Here is a 17,660-nt window from a genome sequence, read left to right on the forward strand (position 1 = left end):
CGATTTCAGTGCTACTCCCCTCATCGGGGTGGAGTACAGAAATCGGTTTTAAGAGCCCTTTATATCAATATAAAGGGCTTTGTTGTGTGGACAGGTGCAGGGTTAAATCGGTTTAACACTGCTAAATTCGGTATAAACGCGTAGTGTAGACCAGGCCTCAAACATGCTGGTTTAGTCATTTAGGGCCATAGAGTGCTCTCTGTGTTAATTAGCATGGCAACTGAGGCTTACATACCAACAACCTCTTAAAAAAATATGCAAGTGGCCTGTGTGAAGAATATATGTTCTGTATTATCTTAGGTCTTGATCCTGCAGACCATACTCATTAAACTCCTGGATTCCTAACACATGCTTAACTTTGTGTTAAGTCCATCAGGTGTCCCATTGATCAAAAAAGCGTAAGTGGAAAAAAATGTGGTGCTGTCCTTTCCATGGGAGGATGGGGGAGAAGTGTTCTAGAGTAGGACTGTTGACATGTTCTGTCCCCATCAACCAGCCCCTGGGCTAGAGCATACATAGGGGATTCAGAGGCCTTTTCTATACTGAACCTTTCTCCAGCACCAGTGCTGCTCAACCAGCGGGAGCACTAGTGTAGACAGGCCACTTTTGCCACCAGTATTCTAACAGCTAGAACTGCTCTAAACAGATCTAGACAATACTATCTATGGTACGCTTTGCAGGGCTCTTACCACTGTAGTGAGCACTTCACACGCTTTTAACATTGTTCTTCTCTCAACACCCCCGCAAATTTTACCAATAGGGAGCTGAGACAGAACAATAAAGTGATTTGTCTAAGGTGACACAGAAAGTGTTTGACAGAGCAGGGAATTGAAACCAGCTCTCGTAAGTACCAGGCTAGTGCACTAACCATTTGGCCATCTTTCCTCTGTCATAGTGAATTAAACCACTGGCAGCCCGTGTATGTGAGCATTCCCACCATTGTTACCACCAGTGACTCTGGCACTGGAGGACTTGCATTGGTGGGAAATTTGAAGAAAAATAATTGTGGTGAGGACAACAGCCACAGTCAACAAATGAGACATGCACAAGGGGAGCCAGGGCTACAACTTTGCTCTTTTATGCTCAAAGCACACAGGTTTCTGATACTTCAGCTAAAGGAGAATTTCTTTTGCTAACAGCAGCAGGGATCCTGTCATTTTTGGTCCAGTTGCTAGAAGGGAACTTCACTGATTCACACACACAAAGGGTTAAAAAAGTTTGTTATAAATGGTTGGGTAATTTTGTTAAATGCTTGACATTTTTAAGTAACTAGAAGAAGCTAGCATAGAGAAAGGGAACTTGTGCGTTTTATCATAACAACAGCACAGCTATCTGTGTCTCATTTGGAAAACTTATCCCCTTAAGCACAGCTTGTTGGTTTTGTGAGAAATTGCAGTAGGAAGCTGCTGAGCCAGATCCTACTTCAGATGTACACAAAGTCAGTGGGAATTCCCAACTCGCCTCTAAAGGAAGGAATTGATGCATGGGTTTTAAATAAAGCTGATGCATTTGATGGATTAACACCTTTTATTCATTTATGTAATTTCCATATTAGCCAATACTTTCCCTTCTAATTTTTCCTCTTTATTTCATAATTTGAATGAACCAGAATGTGTAGACGGAGATGGGCCAATTCTAATCATACTTTCAGCAGTGTAACACCATTGACTGAGTTACCATGGTGTAAAGATGTTCAGAATTGGGCCCACATTCTCTCTTCTGTACATACAATTATATAACAACTACGGCATGGATTCAGGAATATTAGACTGCAGGCACTGGGTCCCTTTATCACTGATGCCAAGACAGTTACCACCTGTAATCCCAAACAACTCAGATTCTTACACAGACAAAAGACTGTCTCATTTTACAGAGCAGCGGAGTCTTTGTGCTCAGTTTCTGTTCACAGACCTTCCTACAGAATGCAGAGAACTCTGCAGAACAATTGAGGGAGTCTTGCCTTGTAAACGTCAGAGAAGGGGGTGGTGGGGAATATGTCTTTTAGGAGGGGCTGTGGGTTGTGAGTGTGTTTTCTTAAAAGGAAAGAAAATACAAGCAATGCAGACAGCACATTAGTGGAAACCAGAACAACGTGATTAAGTTCTACAAAAGTTTACAAGCCACACAGAGTTGCAATCAGTGTATCTAGAAATACACACATTAATACGATCTACTCTTGTCCTCAAATGAAGATTTAAAGCACATTTCAAAGGCAAATAAACATTATATCTATTATTACAAATGGAGAAACTGATACGTAAGGTCTAACTTGTGTCAGTTCACACAGCAAGTTAATGGCAATGCTCCATGCCTCATGCAGATCCCCCAAGACCTGCATGTTCTGCGAGCTGAACCAAGAAATTCTTCCAAGTCCTTTCCAGCCTTTAAGTCTATCTCCCGTATTTCATTCCGTCCATAGACTTTTGAGTCCTATGGACAGAGTAGTGTTTCAGCCTTAGGATTAGACTAAGTTCTAGTTTTTTTTCCTCCAGCTTTTTGCTGGGACACCTGCCAACCATCTGGAGGATGCTAAAGAAAAATGAACTGGTGCTTAATCTCTTCATACAGTGGTAAGTTGTTATATTTCAATAATTTTTCTTTTATTGGACCACACCACCACCGAGCATTACACAGGAGAGGGACATGCTGGCATCATTTACCCTATATCACAAATTGGGAAACTGAGGCACAAAGAAATTAAGTGATTTGCCCTGGGTCACTCAGCAAGTCAGTGACAGAGTCAGGAACAAACCATAGATCTTGCTGTAAGTGCTTTTGCCTAGGTGTGATGGTAGCAGTGCCCATTACACTGTATTGTGTTTCTTTGAGGTGTTTTCATTTCACACATGATTGATGTGTTATTTTGCACCATAATTCTTCTCCATCTTTTCTCTTGTAGGGCAGAGGAGTATGGCCCCATTATACGTTTTAATGCTTTTCACAGAGTCTCGCTAATGGTTCTAAGTCCAGAAGGAGTAAAGGTACTGAATAAATCATCTAACTGGAATCATCCTATCCATCCACCCAGCGATCTGTCCTCCTATAAAATGAATTGGTATGGTGCATTGTTTGGAGTCTGAGGTTAGGAGCCAGGATGCCAGGGTTCTAGTTCTTGCTGTACTGTTTGCCTTGCACTGTTGCCGTGATTCAAGCCACTTGTAACATCTCTTTCCAGGATAGTGGATGCCCGCAGCACTTACTGCAGTCAATGAGAGCTGCAGGTGCTCCACACTTCCAAAAAGTCGTCCACTAACTGCTAGATGCCTCAGTTTCCCCCTTCTGAATCATAGGAATAACAGTGATGTGAGATTTGAGCAACTTTTTTAAGGCACTTTCAGATCCTGGGAGAAAAGGTGTTCTAGTGCTAGCCCGGCAAAGAATCCTTAAGTTCTGTAAGTGTACAAATGAGGGAGACAAAACCTCTAAAATAGCTCTGTCTGGCAGACAAATGTGTTCCTTCCTAATAGTTCACGGGACGAGTTTGTGTGATTCGTGGAGCCTGTTGCCTGTGGACTTTTGGTAAAACACAGAAATTATTTAATGCTTGAATGGCTCTTTATATTTGCTGACTGTGGGATTTGATTTTAGGAGTTCCTGATGATACCACAGTACCCGAAGGATCGAATAACATATAGCAAACTCTGTGCTATATTTGGCATGAGGTAGACCAGCTCCAATCAAAAGCATCATGTGCTTAAAATAAATTTAGATATGAATAAAATGGGAGGAAAGGATTAAATTTGCTTTGATCAGATCTGGATTTGACTTTAAATTGGGATCCGTGGCTAAACCGCAGTCATAATTGGGCACAAGGCACCCATTATATTAATGCGATGAGACTCAAATAGAATCAAGTGTCTTCCTAGTGGACCAATGGAGAGTACGCATGGAAGTTCTTTATCTTCCACATCCCTGCCCTATGGGATATACACCTAGCCTGAGAACAGTTGGGCTTCTGTGAGCTGAACCCAAAGTAGATGAAAGTTTTCACAAGACTATTTTAAAAAATAAATCAATCACTGGTTGCCCTTTATTGAATCGTTATTGAATCATTCCATTGTGCGTGGGGGTATTCAGCTGCTGATTTTAATCATAGAGGGGGAAAATATCCTGCCCTGTTAGCATGATCTGCTGAAACATATAATGTGGTACTTCAGATATGATTATTTATGATTTTGGACATGGTAGTGTCTAGGAGCCTCCAGTCATGGATCAAGGCCCAGTTGTGCTAGGCAGTGTACAAACACAGCTGTCTTTTAAAGTCATTTCCTCTTCCGCTGGCATGAGTGGAATAATGTGCTTGGACCAACTTAGACTCATAGACTTTAAGGTCAGAAGGGACCACTATGATCATCTAGTGTGACCTCCTGCACAACGCAGGCCACAGAATCTCACCCATCCACTTGGTGCTTCCTGAGAAAAGAACATATTTATAATTGGAAATTACAGAAAATTGCCCTATTATAAAACCAAGTAGGCTAATGAGAGCTCAGGCAAGGCTGGGGAAAGGCTGCTATACATGTGGCTTAAAAGAATTGAAAACTTCATATCAAATCCCTTGCCAGAAAGTTTTTCTTTTCCTTAATCCTCATCTTTTTGTTAGATTTTTAGGGAATGACTTAGTGACTGATCTTAACCATGATCATTGGTACAAGCAACGGAGAATTATGGATCCAGCTTTCAGCCGAACGTAAGGGGCTCAAGCACCCACGGAAAAGAAATAGGGGATGCTCAGCGCCCACCAGCCACAGCGGTTTAGCAGCTCGTGGGAGGTGCATGGGGAGGGTGGAGAGCAATCGGTGGGCAGGGGCCTCGGGAGGGGGCAGAGCGGGGTGGGAAGAGACGAAGTAGGGGCAGGGCCTCAGAGTGGAGCAGAGTGGAGTACCCCAGGAAAAATAAAATTCAGCGCCTATGCTTAGAGGGAAAGGTAAGCTAAATCTTGGCTTTCTGTTTCATTTTGGGTCTGATTCCAAGCCCGCTGGAGTCAATGGGAGTCTTTCCATTGAAATCAGTGGGCTCTGAATCAGGCCCTTTGCTCTGAAATTGATTCATTCCATGGTTATTCTTATCTCTAGCAGGATTGAATTCCACAGAAGTAGTGCAAGCAGAATTTAGCTCGTTCTATTGTGCTTAAGCAAGTGATTATACCAGGTGTTTTCTTTAATTTGGAAAAATGTATGTAGCTATTTTAGGGTTTAAAATATCATTTGAAAATTTTATTCTCTAAATTTTCCTTTGTAAAACAAGTGAAGATAATTTTTCTCTGAACAAAGATGCCCCATCACTAATATTTTTTTAATTGTCCAGCTACCTGATTGGTTTGATGGAAACCTTTAATGAAAAAGCAGAGGAGCTGATGAAGAAGCTAGAGGAAAAAGCAGATGGAAAAACTGAACTGGACATCATGAGCATGATGAGCCGAGTGACTCTGGATGTTATTGCAAAGGTACAGACTGTCTGACTTCCTTTTTCCATTGTAAGTGACAGAACAGTTGAAGTGCAGATACCTAGGCCAAAATCAAGGGGCTGTAGCTGTGAAACAGAAAACTTTCCCCTGAAGGCCAGTCTAATTCAGGGTGAGAGTGCACCGCCTCTACACAGGGAGAGTAGTAGCATACTCCCTAACTAGACCCACTGACGTCAGTGTGAAGTAAGATAACTACTCGCGGAATAAGTTACCACTCAACCTGCCCAAGGGTGGCGGAATCTGATCTGCAGTAAGGGATGGAGGGGAAACATTTTCAGAAGTGTTTTATGTCCCAGTTTAGAAACCCCTAAGTGACTTATGTGCTTTTCGGAAATAGGACTTTGGCATGTTTTGAAAATTTTGCTCAGGGGTTGTTACATTCAGGCTGTGTGTAGTGTGCAATTGGAGGTGTGATTTGCACCTCACGTAGCCATACCAGTGCTAGCTTTCATCTAGCTAGCACGCTAAAAGTAGCAGGGATTCAGTGTGGACTAGCAGCATGAATGGATATCCAGGGTCCCAGATGGGCTTGTACAGCCCATGCTGAAGCCTATGTTGCCATTTTTGGTGTACTAACTTTGGTGTACCGAAGCTCACACCTGCAGTGTAGATGTAGCCTGAGAGAGAGCTCCAGGTCTGTGTCTTCTTCTTCCTCTCCTCAAATCTCAAAGGAACATGTCAGTATTAATTCACGTGTGTGTGTGTATAGTGTTAATTGCCATTGTGTATCAACAAAAACTTGCCATGGCTACATCCTCTCTGCAGGAGCCAGCCCGAGGTTGGTAGAAGAGAGCAGTAAATGACTACCCCCGTTGGGTAAATAGTGTGACACAGAGGGGTGTCTCTGAGCCACACTCTCTCTCACAGGGGCTGCTTCTGGGCTTTAGATACCACCGTTTGCTCAGGGCTGTACCTAAAGGTAAAATCTAACCCTTAGGTACTAGCATGATCTAGGAACAGAGCATGGGTCTATTCATGTGTTTTTGGTTTTTTTAATTATAGATGCAATAAGCAGAAGGATTTAATCAGCAAATAGATGCCTCTTTCTCTCAATATCCTCAGGTGGCCTTTGGCCTAGAATTAAATACGCTGCATGATCACCAGACGCCTTTCCCACATGCCGTGTCCATGGTCATGAAAGGAATGAATGAGATACGTGTCCCTCTTGTGCAGGTCCGTACACATCTCACTTCAGTTAGTGCTCTCTTCAGAGTGAAGCTGTAGTCACTGCATGCATATTGACTGATGAGCACAGTGGGCTGGGGTTGTGTGTTTGGGCTCATTCGCAATAGAAAAAGGATCAACAGATTGAGATGGTTCCTGTGTCTTCCCTTTCCTCTCTCTTAAATTGCTACTGAAATTTTATTTCAAAAAGAAACTCACACACTGAACAAAATATTTTCTTATCTCCCCCCCCGCCCCGAATAGAAGCATAAATGCATCTGAAAAAAGGATCATGATCTTTACTAGAGCTGGTTAGAAAATAGGTTTTCTTTCTGTGAATTTTTTTTAGCAAAAATTCATATACCAAAACTTTTCAACTGAAAACCAAAATATTTTTATTTGAAAATGCTGCCACAGTGTCTCATGGGAGTTGTAGTTCAGATGCCTTGTGCTCCCATTCTCCTCTATAGGTCAGACACCCTGGTTAGACTACATCTCTCATGATGCAGGAGAGGGTGCATTTTGATGCTTCCTGAGAGTCCTTGGCCATGGTGCATGAGGCAGCTGAACTGAATTATAGCTGTTGTGAGGTGCTACAGCAGCATATCCAAACTGAAACATTTCGGTTTTCAAGCATTTGGTCTTTCAAGAAAAAAATCTAAATTTTCCATGGAGAGCAAATATTTTTAGCAAAAAATTTCATTTAATCAAACTCAGTTTTTTATTAAAAACAGTTTTGACCAGCCCTAAGTCTCTATACCTCTTTTGTTTATTCTGCAAAGCTGTTAAAATGACCAAGTACATTTTATATTCAGTACATGCCAGGAAAACAAAAATTGATAAAGGAGATCCAGGAAAGTGTGAGACTGCTGCGCCGTGTAGGAAAGAAATGCATTGAACACAGGCGAGAGGCCATCCAGAATGAAGAGGAAGTCCCACGAGATATTCTTACTCAGATCCTGAAAGGGGATGGTAGGAAACTCAACATTCTCCAATTTCATTATTCTGTGAATTGTTTTGCAGGGTTAAACAGTGGATCCAAATACGCCCAAAATTTGGGGATTCACTTCTGGATCTGAACTTTGAGGCTCAGTCCTTTCTAACATGGTCAGGAATGTTTCTTTCAAGCTGAAGATCCAAACAAGGGTTTCGTTACAAGTGGGACCTTGTCCTGGAGATTTTTGCTCCTTTCTGAGTTTAACATATACCTCTTTTTACATTTGGAATCGGAACTTGTGTTCCAGGTCACCACTGAGTCTCCCCCTCCCTTCTACCCCCCTGCCCCTTCCCATGTCCCCAAAATGTTGTTAAAGGGGCAAAGTGAACTTTCATAACTACTTTGTTTCCTATCCCAGCAGCTCAGGAGAAGACTGGAGATGATGAAAATATTCTGGATAACTTTGTCACTTTCTTCGTTGCTGGTTTGTACAGTAGTTACTTTTTTACTCTGACGCATTATGTGGGAAGCTATTGAAAACAGTATGCATTCCCAGGGGGTCTACAATGAGAGTTACTAAGGGCTTGATTCTGTCCCTGCCAGCAGGTATATGGGATCTTGGGGAGCAATTACCACACAGGTGGGGTGCAAAATAAACTTTATTAAGAAAATGCAAAAAACAGGGTAAATTCAATAGTGAGGGGTATGGGGTTTGTTAAGGTAGACGATTGGGGAGGGGTTTCTTTTAGCAAATAGTATAGGGGGTTTCAATAGTGGGGTACAATACAGTTGGTAACCACATTAAACTGAAGTATCAATGTACAGTAGCTAACATTTCTTATAAGGTGTGTCACAGCAGCATATAGCCAGATTACATTATGGGAAATGTCTTCAGGTAGGAACCTTCTAGTAAAAATGCTGTTCACATTGGTCTATAATGTAAAATGTGGTGTGTTAGAGACAAAAGGGTAACCATGGCGGTTTATGCTGACTGTTCGTATCATTGGGTTGGGTAATAGGAGGTGGGAGGAGGATTAAAAAAGGAGAGAGAGATGAGGTTAGGAGACAGAGAGCAGGGCAGGCTGCAGTTAAACAGCAGAAAGAGAGCGGCAGGCTGCAGCTTTAAACAGCCGAGAGCAGAGGAGATTTAAAATTCAGGGAGCGAGGCAGGCAGGCTGAGGGTTTACCGCAGGAGAGGACTTGAGGGTATGGGGTGGACTGCGAGAGTCGGTAGGGGGCGCGGAAGACAACTTAACCAAACTATACAGGAACACAGCAAAATCTTATCTTGGACCTAACTCTAACCAAGACTACACAAAATTGCAAGTAACAGACACTGCAATTTTCTTAACTACTTACAGAACACATACAACAAATTCTCTAACCCTAACTTACCACAGCTATGGCTGTGGTGCTGGGTTAAGTCTGGGCGCTGGGGAGAGAGAGAGATCAGCTAGATAATAAATAGTTGAGATCCAGATTTCACAGACGGGATTTTACCAGCCCAGGGAAGCAGCAGAGGGTAAAGATGCAAATCATCAGAAGGCTGGGTACAGTCTAATATCAGCGGATCTCTCAGGCCGCATTCGTTCTTCGTGGGGGGGGGTTCAAAACGGCGGGTACGCCAACATAAAACTGCGAGGGAGAAGGACCCCAGAACCCTGGCTGATAGACAGGCAGCAATGCAGGACTTTTCTGAAGGTATCTGATCGAAATTTGTTGGTTTTTAGGGCAACTTAGCGGTTCCACCAGTATTTTGATTGCTCGAGGCAGGGGACAGAGAGAGAAAGGAAAAAAAAAAAACAAAGAGAGGCAGGTGAGCAGAGACATGTTAGCAGAGTCCTGTGCATAGCGTGACTTGCGAAGCAATGAGGCCTATGACTCATTGCCAGACTTAAAACACAATAGGCTTGCAACGACATGTCCCCATACACGAGCCAGAGTTTTAACAGGTGATAACAGGACTAACCCTTTGACAGGGCACGTAGGTCCATTAGCCACAAGTGGCCATCCCTTTGAGAAGGGCAATGGCTCTGCTAAACAACTTTAAGGGACCCTCCCTTTGAGAAGGGCAGTGGCCCTGCTAAACAACTTAACAGCCAGGGAGGGGAGGCCACAGGAGAACAAAAACAAAATGGAGTGTGGGGACAGCTGTAAGAGACAAAATGGAATAGGAGGATAGCTGTAACAGACAGATTCTCTCTCTGACACAGGTGTAGGTCAGGAGTAACTCCATTGCAAGTTACAGTGGTGTAAAATCAGTTTGAGTGAGATCTGGAGTGAGAAAAGGGAAAATGACATTTAACCCTCCCACCCATCAGATAAACATAATCAAAGAATATCTGGACCAGTGGCTCCCACACTATGGTCCACAGAGCAGCACTTGATGGTGGTCTGCAAAGAGCTGATTAGTCTCGTGATTCTGTCTCCTCCCCTAGATCTCATTGAAAGTAGCTAAAAGACATTTAAGGGAAATGTGGTCTAAATGCAATTCCTATAAAGTGAGGGCACAGTGTGTTGAAAAAATGTACTCAAAGAATAGTTATCAATGGTTTTCTGTCAAACTGGGAGGATGTATCTAGTGGGGTCCTTCAGGGGTCTATTCTTCATCCAAAACTAGTCAATATTTTCATGAATGACTTGGATAATGAAGTGAAGAGTATGCTTATAAAATTATGAACGATGCCAAGCTGAGGGGTATTGCTAACACTTTGGAGGACAGGATTAGAATTCAAAAGACCTTGACAAATTGGAGAATTGGCCTGGAATCAACCAGATGAAAATCAATAAAGACAAGTGCAAAGTACTGCACGTAGGGAGGCAAAATCAAATGCACAAACACACAATGGGGAGTAACTGAGTAGGAAGTAGTACGGCTGAAAAGGGTCTGGGGCTTGTAGTAGATCACAAATTAAATATGAGCCAACAATGTGATAAGGTTAATATTATTCTGGAATGTAATAAAAAATTATGTAAGACACAGAAGGGAATTGTTCTGCTGTACTCAACATGGATGTGGAGCAGTGTGTCCAGTTCTGGGCACCATACTTCTGGGAAGATGTGGACAAATTGAAGAGTGCAGAGAAGAGCAACAAATAAGGTTTGAAAAACCTGAACTATGGGGAAGATTTAAAAAACCTGGTATGTGTATTCTTGAGAAAAAACATTGAGGGGGGATCTGATACTTTTCAGAAATGGTAAGGGCTGTTATAAAGAAGATCGAGATCTGTTGTTCTCCATATCTTCTGAAAGTAGGACAAATAATACACTTGATCTGCTGCTTAATGTGTTTGTGGTTTTTATTGCTGAAGGCCTCTTACATGCATATCTCAACATTTATGTGATTTCATTCACTTGTCGCCTTGCACAGTATTAAAATTAAGCATTGGAGGGTTATTTTTTTAGAGGCCTCAATCTGGCCTCTGGTGTTGTGGTCACAGTTGTATTGATGCACTTAATTTTATATAGAAAAGTAATTTTTTCAATGTTACTTTTTAAATAGATTCTCAATATTTTTAGGTCATGAGACAACTTCGATTCAGTTATCATTTACAATAATGGAACTGGGGCGGCAACCTGAAATACTAGAAAGGTATGTTCACTCCATGCTTAGTTTGCCAGCCCAGTTCTCTGACTCTAGAGTGAGCATGTTGTGCCCCATAATAATTATAAGGACTATTAAATAAACAGTATTTATTCATAATAAATCCTAATTTGTGTTTCAAAAGAAATAATATTTAATGCAATTCACACTGTAAAATAAAAAACATGGAAATGAGATTTTTCAATTCTATTAAAGTAATTTATTTAGAAGCCTTTATACCAAGCTCGTCTTGTCTGCAGATGGCATTTATCACATTTGATTGTATTATACTTTATGAATTCTGCCGTGGTACTCATCCTGGAATATTTGCTCAGGCAGTCGGCCTTTGGAATCAATAGGCATTTTGTCTGAGGGAAGAAGGCAAGATCAGGCTCAATATTAGGATGGTTTAAAAAAAACAAACAAAAAAACCCTTTTCACCCAGTCTAGCAGGAAATGGATGTCGATAACTACAGCTTCTCCTTCATTACACCTCTAGACTTCATGCCGAAGTAGATGAGGTTATTGGAGCCAAGAGGAACATTGACTATGAAGATCTTGGGAGGCTTGAGTACTTGTCACAGGTACAGTAGGAGAATGAGGCCAAAGGGCAGCTGGCGTTGTTTTGCAGCACTTTTACCATGTCATAGCACAGCCATTAGGGGCTCTGAACTGGTTTTGTTTTATACAAGCAAAAGCAACAGTCAGTTCTGACAGTGTTTGTCCTAGGTATTCTGAGCCTTCAGGGGTAGCATAACCTTGTGAGAAAAGATGTTCTTGGGTTTTCACTGTGAAATCACACAAAAATCCTTGCCTGCTTAGTTTAATTATTATCGGAGCACAGAACTAGGCAAAGGTGCCAACATATCCCGGCGCCGATGGGTGCTCGCGCCCCCCCCACTCCAACTCCACCCCTTCCCCGCCCGTGCCCCGTCCCCATTCCAACCCTTCCCCAAAGTCCCCGCTCCCTCCCTGTTCCTATTGGACCCCTTCCCAAATCCCTGCCGTGGCCCCTCCTTTTCCCCAAGCATGTTACGTTCCCCCTCCTCCTCCCTCCGTCCCAGCACTTGCACCGTGAAACAGCTGTTTCGCACAGCAAGTGCTGGGAGGTAGCGGGAGAAGCGGAGCCTGGCGCACTCAAGGGAGGAGGCAGAGGTGGAGGTGAGCTGAGAGGGCGGGGCAGGGAGCTGCCAGTGGGTGCAGAGCACCCACCAATTTTTCCCCGGGGGAGCTCCAGCCCCGGAGCACCCACGGAGTCGGCGCCTATGGAACTAGATTTCTCACTCACTCTATGTATTTCAAGTGAATCTCTGCCCTTATTTTGACAACATGGGTTTGTAGCCTGGAACTCCACCCCAGAGAGTCTGACTTGAGGTGACTGACCAGGTTTCAGAGCCTGAGCTCCAACCTGAGTGGTAATAGACTTTACACTGCTATTTTTAGCACTATGATGCAAGCCCCACAAGCCCAAGGCAGTTGACCTGGGCTCTTAGTCTCGCTGCTGTGGGGTTTTTTTGGTTGTTTTTTTCATAGTGTTCTCCTTACACACAAGGCAGTAAGAAGGGCAGAAGTATATGTATTTAGCTGTCCTGCTTTGCTAGCCATCAACTTCTCTAGCTAGAGCTTTCCTTATATTGTTCACCCTCCAGATCAATGACCTGATTGGAAATGCTATGGGGGAAGAATTGGTATCATATCTCTTCTCGCCATGTTGTAATAATTAACTCTTTGTCACTCTGTGCTGACACAGGTTCTCAAAGAATCCCTCCGATTATACCCTCCCATTCCAGGGACTGTACGTTGGACAGGAAAGGAAAATGTCATTGAAAGTGTCAGAATTCCAGGAAACTCTTCTCTCTTTGTAAGTTTGATGGCTGCATCCAAAACCCATCAGGTTGTAGGTCCACACTCAATGGAGTTAGACACTACAGAGCCAGAATTCCCTGCTGGCATAGTTCATTGACTTTGGGGGAGTTACGGCAGCAGAGAATTGGGCACTGGAGACCAAAAGAGGAAGGTGTGAAGGGGACTTTTGGACCCAGTTCGTGGCAGTACGTCAGATCCAGTGACGGGGAGGGTGATGCAAAGTCTTTAGTTAGAACCAAACAGAATTATTTTTGTCCTTGTGAGCCATCAGAGAGGCTTTAGCAGTGTGCAGCTCATAAATAATGCAAACACAATGTTACGTGCCTAAGTGCTCTGCAGGGACGACACACACACACACACACAGTGAGTGATATGGCTTTTAATGAAGGTAAAGAAAACACACCCGCAACGGGGACTCTGCACGTTGCTAACTCAAAGCGGGGAACGAGTCCAAGGCAGCAAAACAAATTCTAATAAATATAACCTTATGCTAATAGCATGTAAAACAACTCATACATAGGCATGTGGGAGCTTTCCCACAATTGGACTATCTCTTATGGCAAAGGGCCAGGCTTTTCCAAACACGCCAGGCTTCCCAGGCTAAGCGGTTCTAACCGGCTACAAACAGCATCTGCTAGTACACAGCACCCTTTAGTAACCTGTCCTTGAGAAGGCGAACAGCCTTAGCTAAACCACCGTGACAAAATCTTCCGCAGTCCCTTACACACACATTTTATTGGCAGTTCAGCACATATGTCATGGGGAGGCTGGAAAAGTTTTTCAAGGACCCACTGACCTTTAATCCTGACCGATTTAACAAAGATGCACCAAAGTGAGTATATTTTACTACCATGTTACCAAAACATAGTGAGTAACCATTATAGTAAGAGCATTAACAGGGGAAAGATGTTTATTATTGTAGCTTTATGCTCAGATGCAAATCCAAGCATTATTGTTAATAATTTTGTGTTTTATACAGCAGGTTTTTATCTCCCATTCTCAAAGGAGAGTGGTGGTGGTATTATTATTATTATTTATTAACATTTAGACTTGAGTAGCACCTAAAGGCCAAATCAGATTGGGGCCCATTGCATTGGGCACCGTCCAAATATATAATGAATGACAGTCCCTGCCGCCAAGAGTTTACAGTGTCATTTTCCTCATATGACAGGAAATGGGTACAAAGACTTATGATGCTATTCTGCTTTTAGGTTAAGAAGATGGCGCCTTCCAGTGAGTCAGAGGTGTAAAGACATTATTCCGAAGCAATTCAAATTACAGTCGTGATGAAATATTTGACTTGTAAACCAGCTTCTATCATCCCAGGGCAGCCATCAGAATAACTGTTGTATTTTTTTTTCTTATAGGCCATATTTTACCTATTTTCCATTTTCTTTGGGACCTCGTTCCTGTATTGGACAGATATTTTCACAGGTAGGCAGGCCTCTGAAGTTGTGGTGTATCCCACCTTTTTCATAGACTCCAAGGCCGGAAGGGACCATTGTGCTCATCTTGTCCAACCTTCTGTATAGCACAGACCATAGAACTTCCCCAAAATAATTCCTGGAGCAGATCTTTTAGGAAAAACATCCAATCCTGATTTACGAATTGTCAGTGATGGAGAATCCACCATGACCCCTGGTAAATTGTTCCAGTGGTTAATCACGTTCACCATTACCAATTTATGCCTTATTTCCAATCTGAATTTGTCTAGCTTCAACTTCCAGTCATAGGATCGTGTCAGACCTTTCTCTAATAGCTTGAAGAGCTCATTGTTAAATATTTGTTCCCGGGGCAGTCAGATCGCCCATTAAACTTCTCTTTGTTAAGCTAAACAAATTTTATCTGTTGCTTCATTGGTACATGCTGTGCCATGTTGCTGAAGCAACAGGCAATCAGACAGGTCCAAAGGCATAGAGGCAAATCTACTGCCCTGGCCTCTTCCCCTGAGAGCTGGGATCCCCAAGGCTGTCCTGACGCACATTTGTGAACGATGCAGGGAAACTGGCCTTGCTATTTGTTGCCTGCTCTGCAGCTCTTGTGTGGAATCTCCTGTTCTTCCAGTCTCCCATGCTGCTAATGGAGCTCATCTAAATGCAGTTATACCTGCGCTGGCAATCCTCATATTAAAGTGGATTGATCCGTACCCTTGTCTACAAGCCAGACCTAGAACTTAATCAACAGACATATATTTGTGCCTGTAATATATCTTCAATTCGGGAACGCTGCAGGTGACTGAGGAACAACCCTCACAGGGGCAGCTGTCTCCCTAATGGAGTTACAATAACATCGTAGCTTGTATCGTTTTAAATCTCCGTATTTTACAGAATTGCGCAGTGTCTTCAATTTAAATCTCTTCAGCCAAAGCAACATTTGCATCTGCTGATTTCGAGTTTTCTTTTCTCCTTAACAGATGGAGGCTAAAGTGGTCATGGCAAAACTGCTTCAGAGGTTTGAATTTCAGCTGGTGCCAGGGCAGAGCTTTAAAATTTTGGATACAGGAACCTTTAGACCAAAAGACGGTGTAGTGTGCATATTGAAACCATGGATCATTACAAAAGGGTCCCAAAAATAATGGGAGTGGGGAGCAATGGAGTCAAATGGTGGTGGAGTTTCTCCCCAGATTTTAGAGATTTTGTAGTCACTTTTGAGTGTCGCTATATAGAAAATGTTGTTAGCCCACCCTGTAATTACTGTGGAGAAGTTCAGGAGTTTCATTTGAATCTTGTTGATCTGGAAGCTTTGCAAAGAGCAGGCTTTTCATCAGGTACCGCCTGGTTCCCATCAGACTTGGAAAAATCACAAGAATATCATCTCTCACTCTGCTACGTGTGATGACAAACAAACCTAAACCTGGTCCAGGTTTTTCACTGATTTCCATGGGACCATTGGACATACGTTCAGAAGCACCTGAGCATTTAAACAATGAATCAAACACTTGGTTGAATTGTATGTCAGTTTTGGTTTGAGTTTGGGGGTGAAAGTTTGGGTTCATTCTTATTGCACCCAAATCATTTTCCCCGCCTATGCTCTAAACTGTAATAGTGCATGTTACCCTTGCTCTGAATATGATTCAACATATGAAAGCTAATGGCAGGGGAGGGGATCAGAGGCTACATCTATTGTCTATCCTAGAGCTGTGCAAATACTGGATTTTCTGATTCATTGGCAATTCCAAAATAGATTTAAAAAATTGTTTCAGAATGAGCAAAAATGAATTTAAATTTTTCTTTTTGGCAACTCAAAAAAGTAAAAAAAAAAAAAAATTGGATTGAACAAAATGTTTTTATTTCAAGCCTTTTTTAATGTTTTTAATTGTTTGGTTTTTAATAAAATTAAGGTCGGTTTCTAAATGGAAAGTTATTTTGAATCAAAACATTGAAATGTTTTGTTTTGAAAATGTTAGTGAAGCACTTCAGTTTTTTGCTAACTTTCTTTTTAGGGTTTTTACAGCCAAAGTAATTGGACAAAACCACCATGAATTTGTAAAACATTTTAAATTTTGCCCATATCTAGTTTTTCCTCATTTCTTATGTGTCTCTCATGCTGTCCTTCTCTCCAATCCCAGTCCATGTTGCTCAGTAAACACATGCTGGAAGCAAAAGTTGTGCTGTGTCTTAGCATTACCCTGTACGACTTCTACAGCTGATGTTATCTGGATTAGGATATGACAGTGCTCCATGCCTGATGAAGCACACAGCTGGATTAGCTTCCAAATGGCCTATCTCAATTAAGGGAAGAGCTACTTGGGAAAACACTACTGTTTAGAAATGGATGGTAATTAATAGATGATGGGGAACATGACCCTGTCTTGGATAAAAGTGAGTTCAGGATAATTGGAGCTGAACTGTGTTTTTTATCACTTCCAATTAAGATGGACAGAAGACAAGCTGTGACATGGTACAGTGTTCGTCTGCTCCTGTAGAGCCAGATTGTAATGCCCTTACACTGAGTTCCCATTGACTTCATGCTCATGGGCTAAGGTAGTACTGAGCATAACTAAGGGCATGATTATCTGGCCTATCACATTGATGCTATCACTCTGACAGCATTACTGTCTTTGGTAAAGTCTTAAGGTACACATGCTGTCGCGTATAAGGCCCTGCAGCTGCACTTGCTCAGTCTCCTGCCAGGCTAATGAGCACAGCTGGGATGTATCAACTACTAGACCGCTTGACAGATTGTCCCACCTAGTTGGCTGAGGAAGTTAGCAGTCTTGCTCTTAAGCCCAACAGCAGCAATTCACTGGCTGCTCAATGCATATGTCTGTGGTTACACTCTGTTTCTGTGCTCAGCTTGCTCCAAGCCCTGCTTCTGCGATGCTCCTCCTTGACTACCTGTTACACACAAATAAAAGGACTCTATCTTTCTTTCCAAGTACATTGCTGGAGGTTAATATGAGACTGAGCCAGATGCCTTTTTGCTTGAAGGCAAGCTGGGGACATTGCAGCGGTCTGGGTGCCCTATCAGGGGTGAGGGCTGTTGTGATAATTGGGCCTACAAAGATACCTTAATGGTGACCTTAACTGTGAAAAGTGAATAACAGTTTATAGAAGTGACTCAATAGCCTATAATAACAAATGTTGATGGGAAAAGGTGAAAAAGATGGAATTAGTCTGAACAAAAAGGCCTAGTAATATACT

At 42.5% G+C, this 17,660-nt stretch overlaps 1 protein-coding gene across 1 annotated transcript in view; it reads left to right on the forward strand.

Annotated features, from left to right (window-relative positions):
* Positions 1–16,219, forward strand: part of CYP46A1 (cytochrome P450 family 46 subfamily A member 1) — a 22,221-nt gene extending 6,002 nt beyond the window's left edge. Inside the window, exons 2-15 of the mRNA XM_032775286.2 lie at positions 2,493–2,570; positions 2,900–2,981; positions 3,589–3,662; positions 4,604–4,690; positions 5,308–5,446; positions 6,530–6,640; positions 7,447–7,603; positions 7,987–8,052; positions 11,088–11,160; positions 11,651–11,735; positions 12,902–13,012; positions 13,761–13,849; positions 14,385–14,451; positions 15,431–16,219. Of these exons, the coding sequence (XP_032631177.1) occupies positions 2,493–2,570; positions 2,900–2,981; positions 3,589–3,662; positions 4,604–4,690; positions 5,308–5,446; positions 6,530–6,640; positions 7,447–7,603; positions 7,987–8,052; positions 11,088–11,160; positions 11,651–11,735; positions 12,902–13,012; positions 13,761–13,849; positions 14,385–14,451; positions 15,431–15,592 (1,381 nt within the window). The 3' untranslated portion in view covers positions 15,593–16,219. The remainder of the gene's footprint in view (positions 1–2,492; positions 2,571–2,899; positions 2,982–3,588; positions 3,663–4,603; positions 4,691–5,307; positions 5,447–6,529; positions 6,641–7,446; positions 7,604–7,986; positions 8,053–11,087; positions 11,161–11,650; positions 11,736–12,901; positions 13,013–13,760; positions 13,850–14,384; positions 14,452–15,430) is intronic.
* Positions 16,220–17,660: the final 1,441 nt, after the last annotated feature.

Source organism: Chelonoidis abingdonii, chromosome 4, assembly GCF_003597395.2.
Source record: "Chelonoidis abingdonii isolate Lonesome George chromosome 4, CheloAbing_2.0, whole genome shotgun sequence".
NCBI lineage: Eukaryota > Metazoa > Chordata > Testudines > Testudinidae > Chelonoidis > Chelonoidis abingdonii.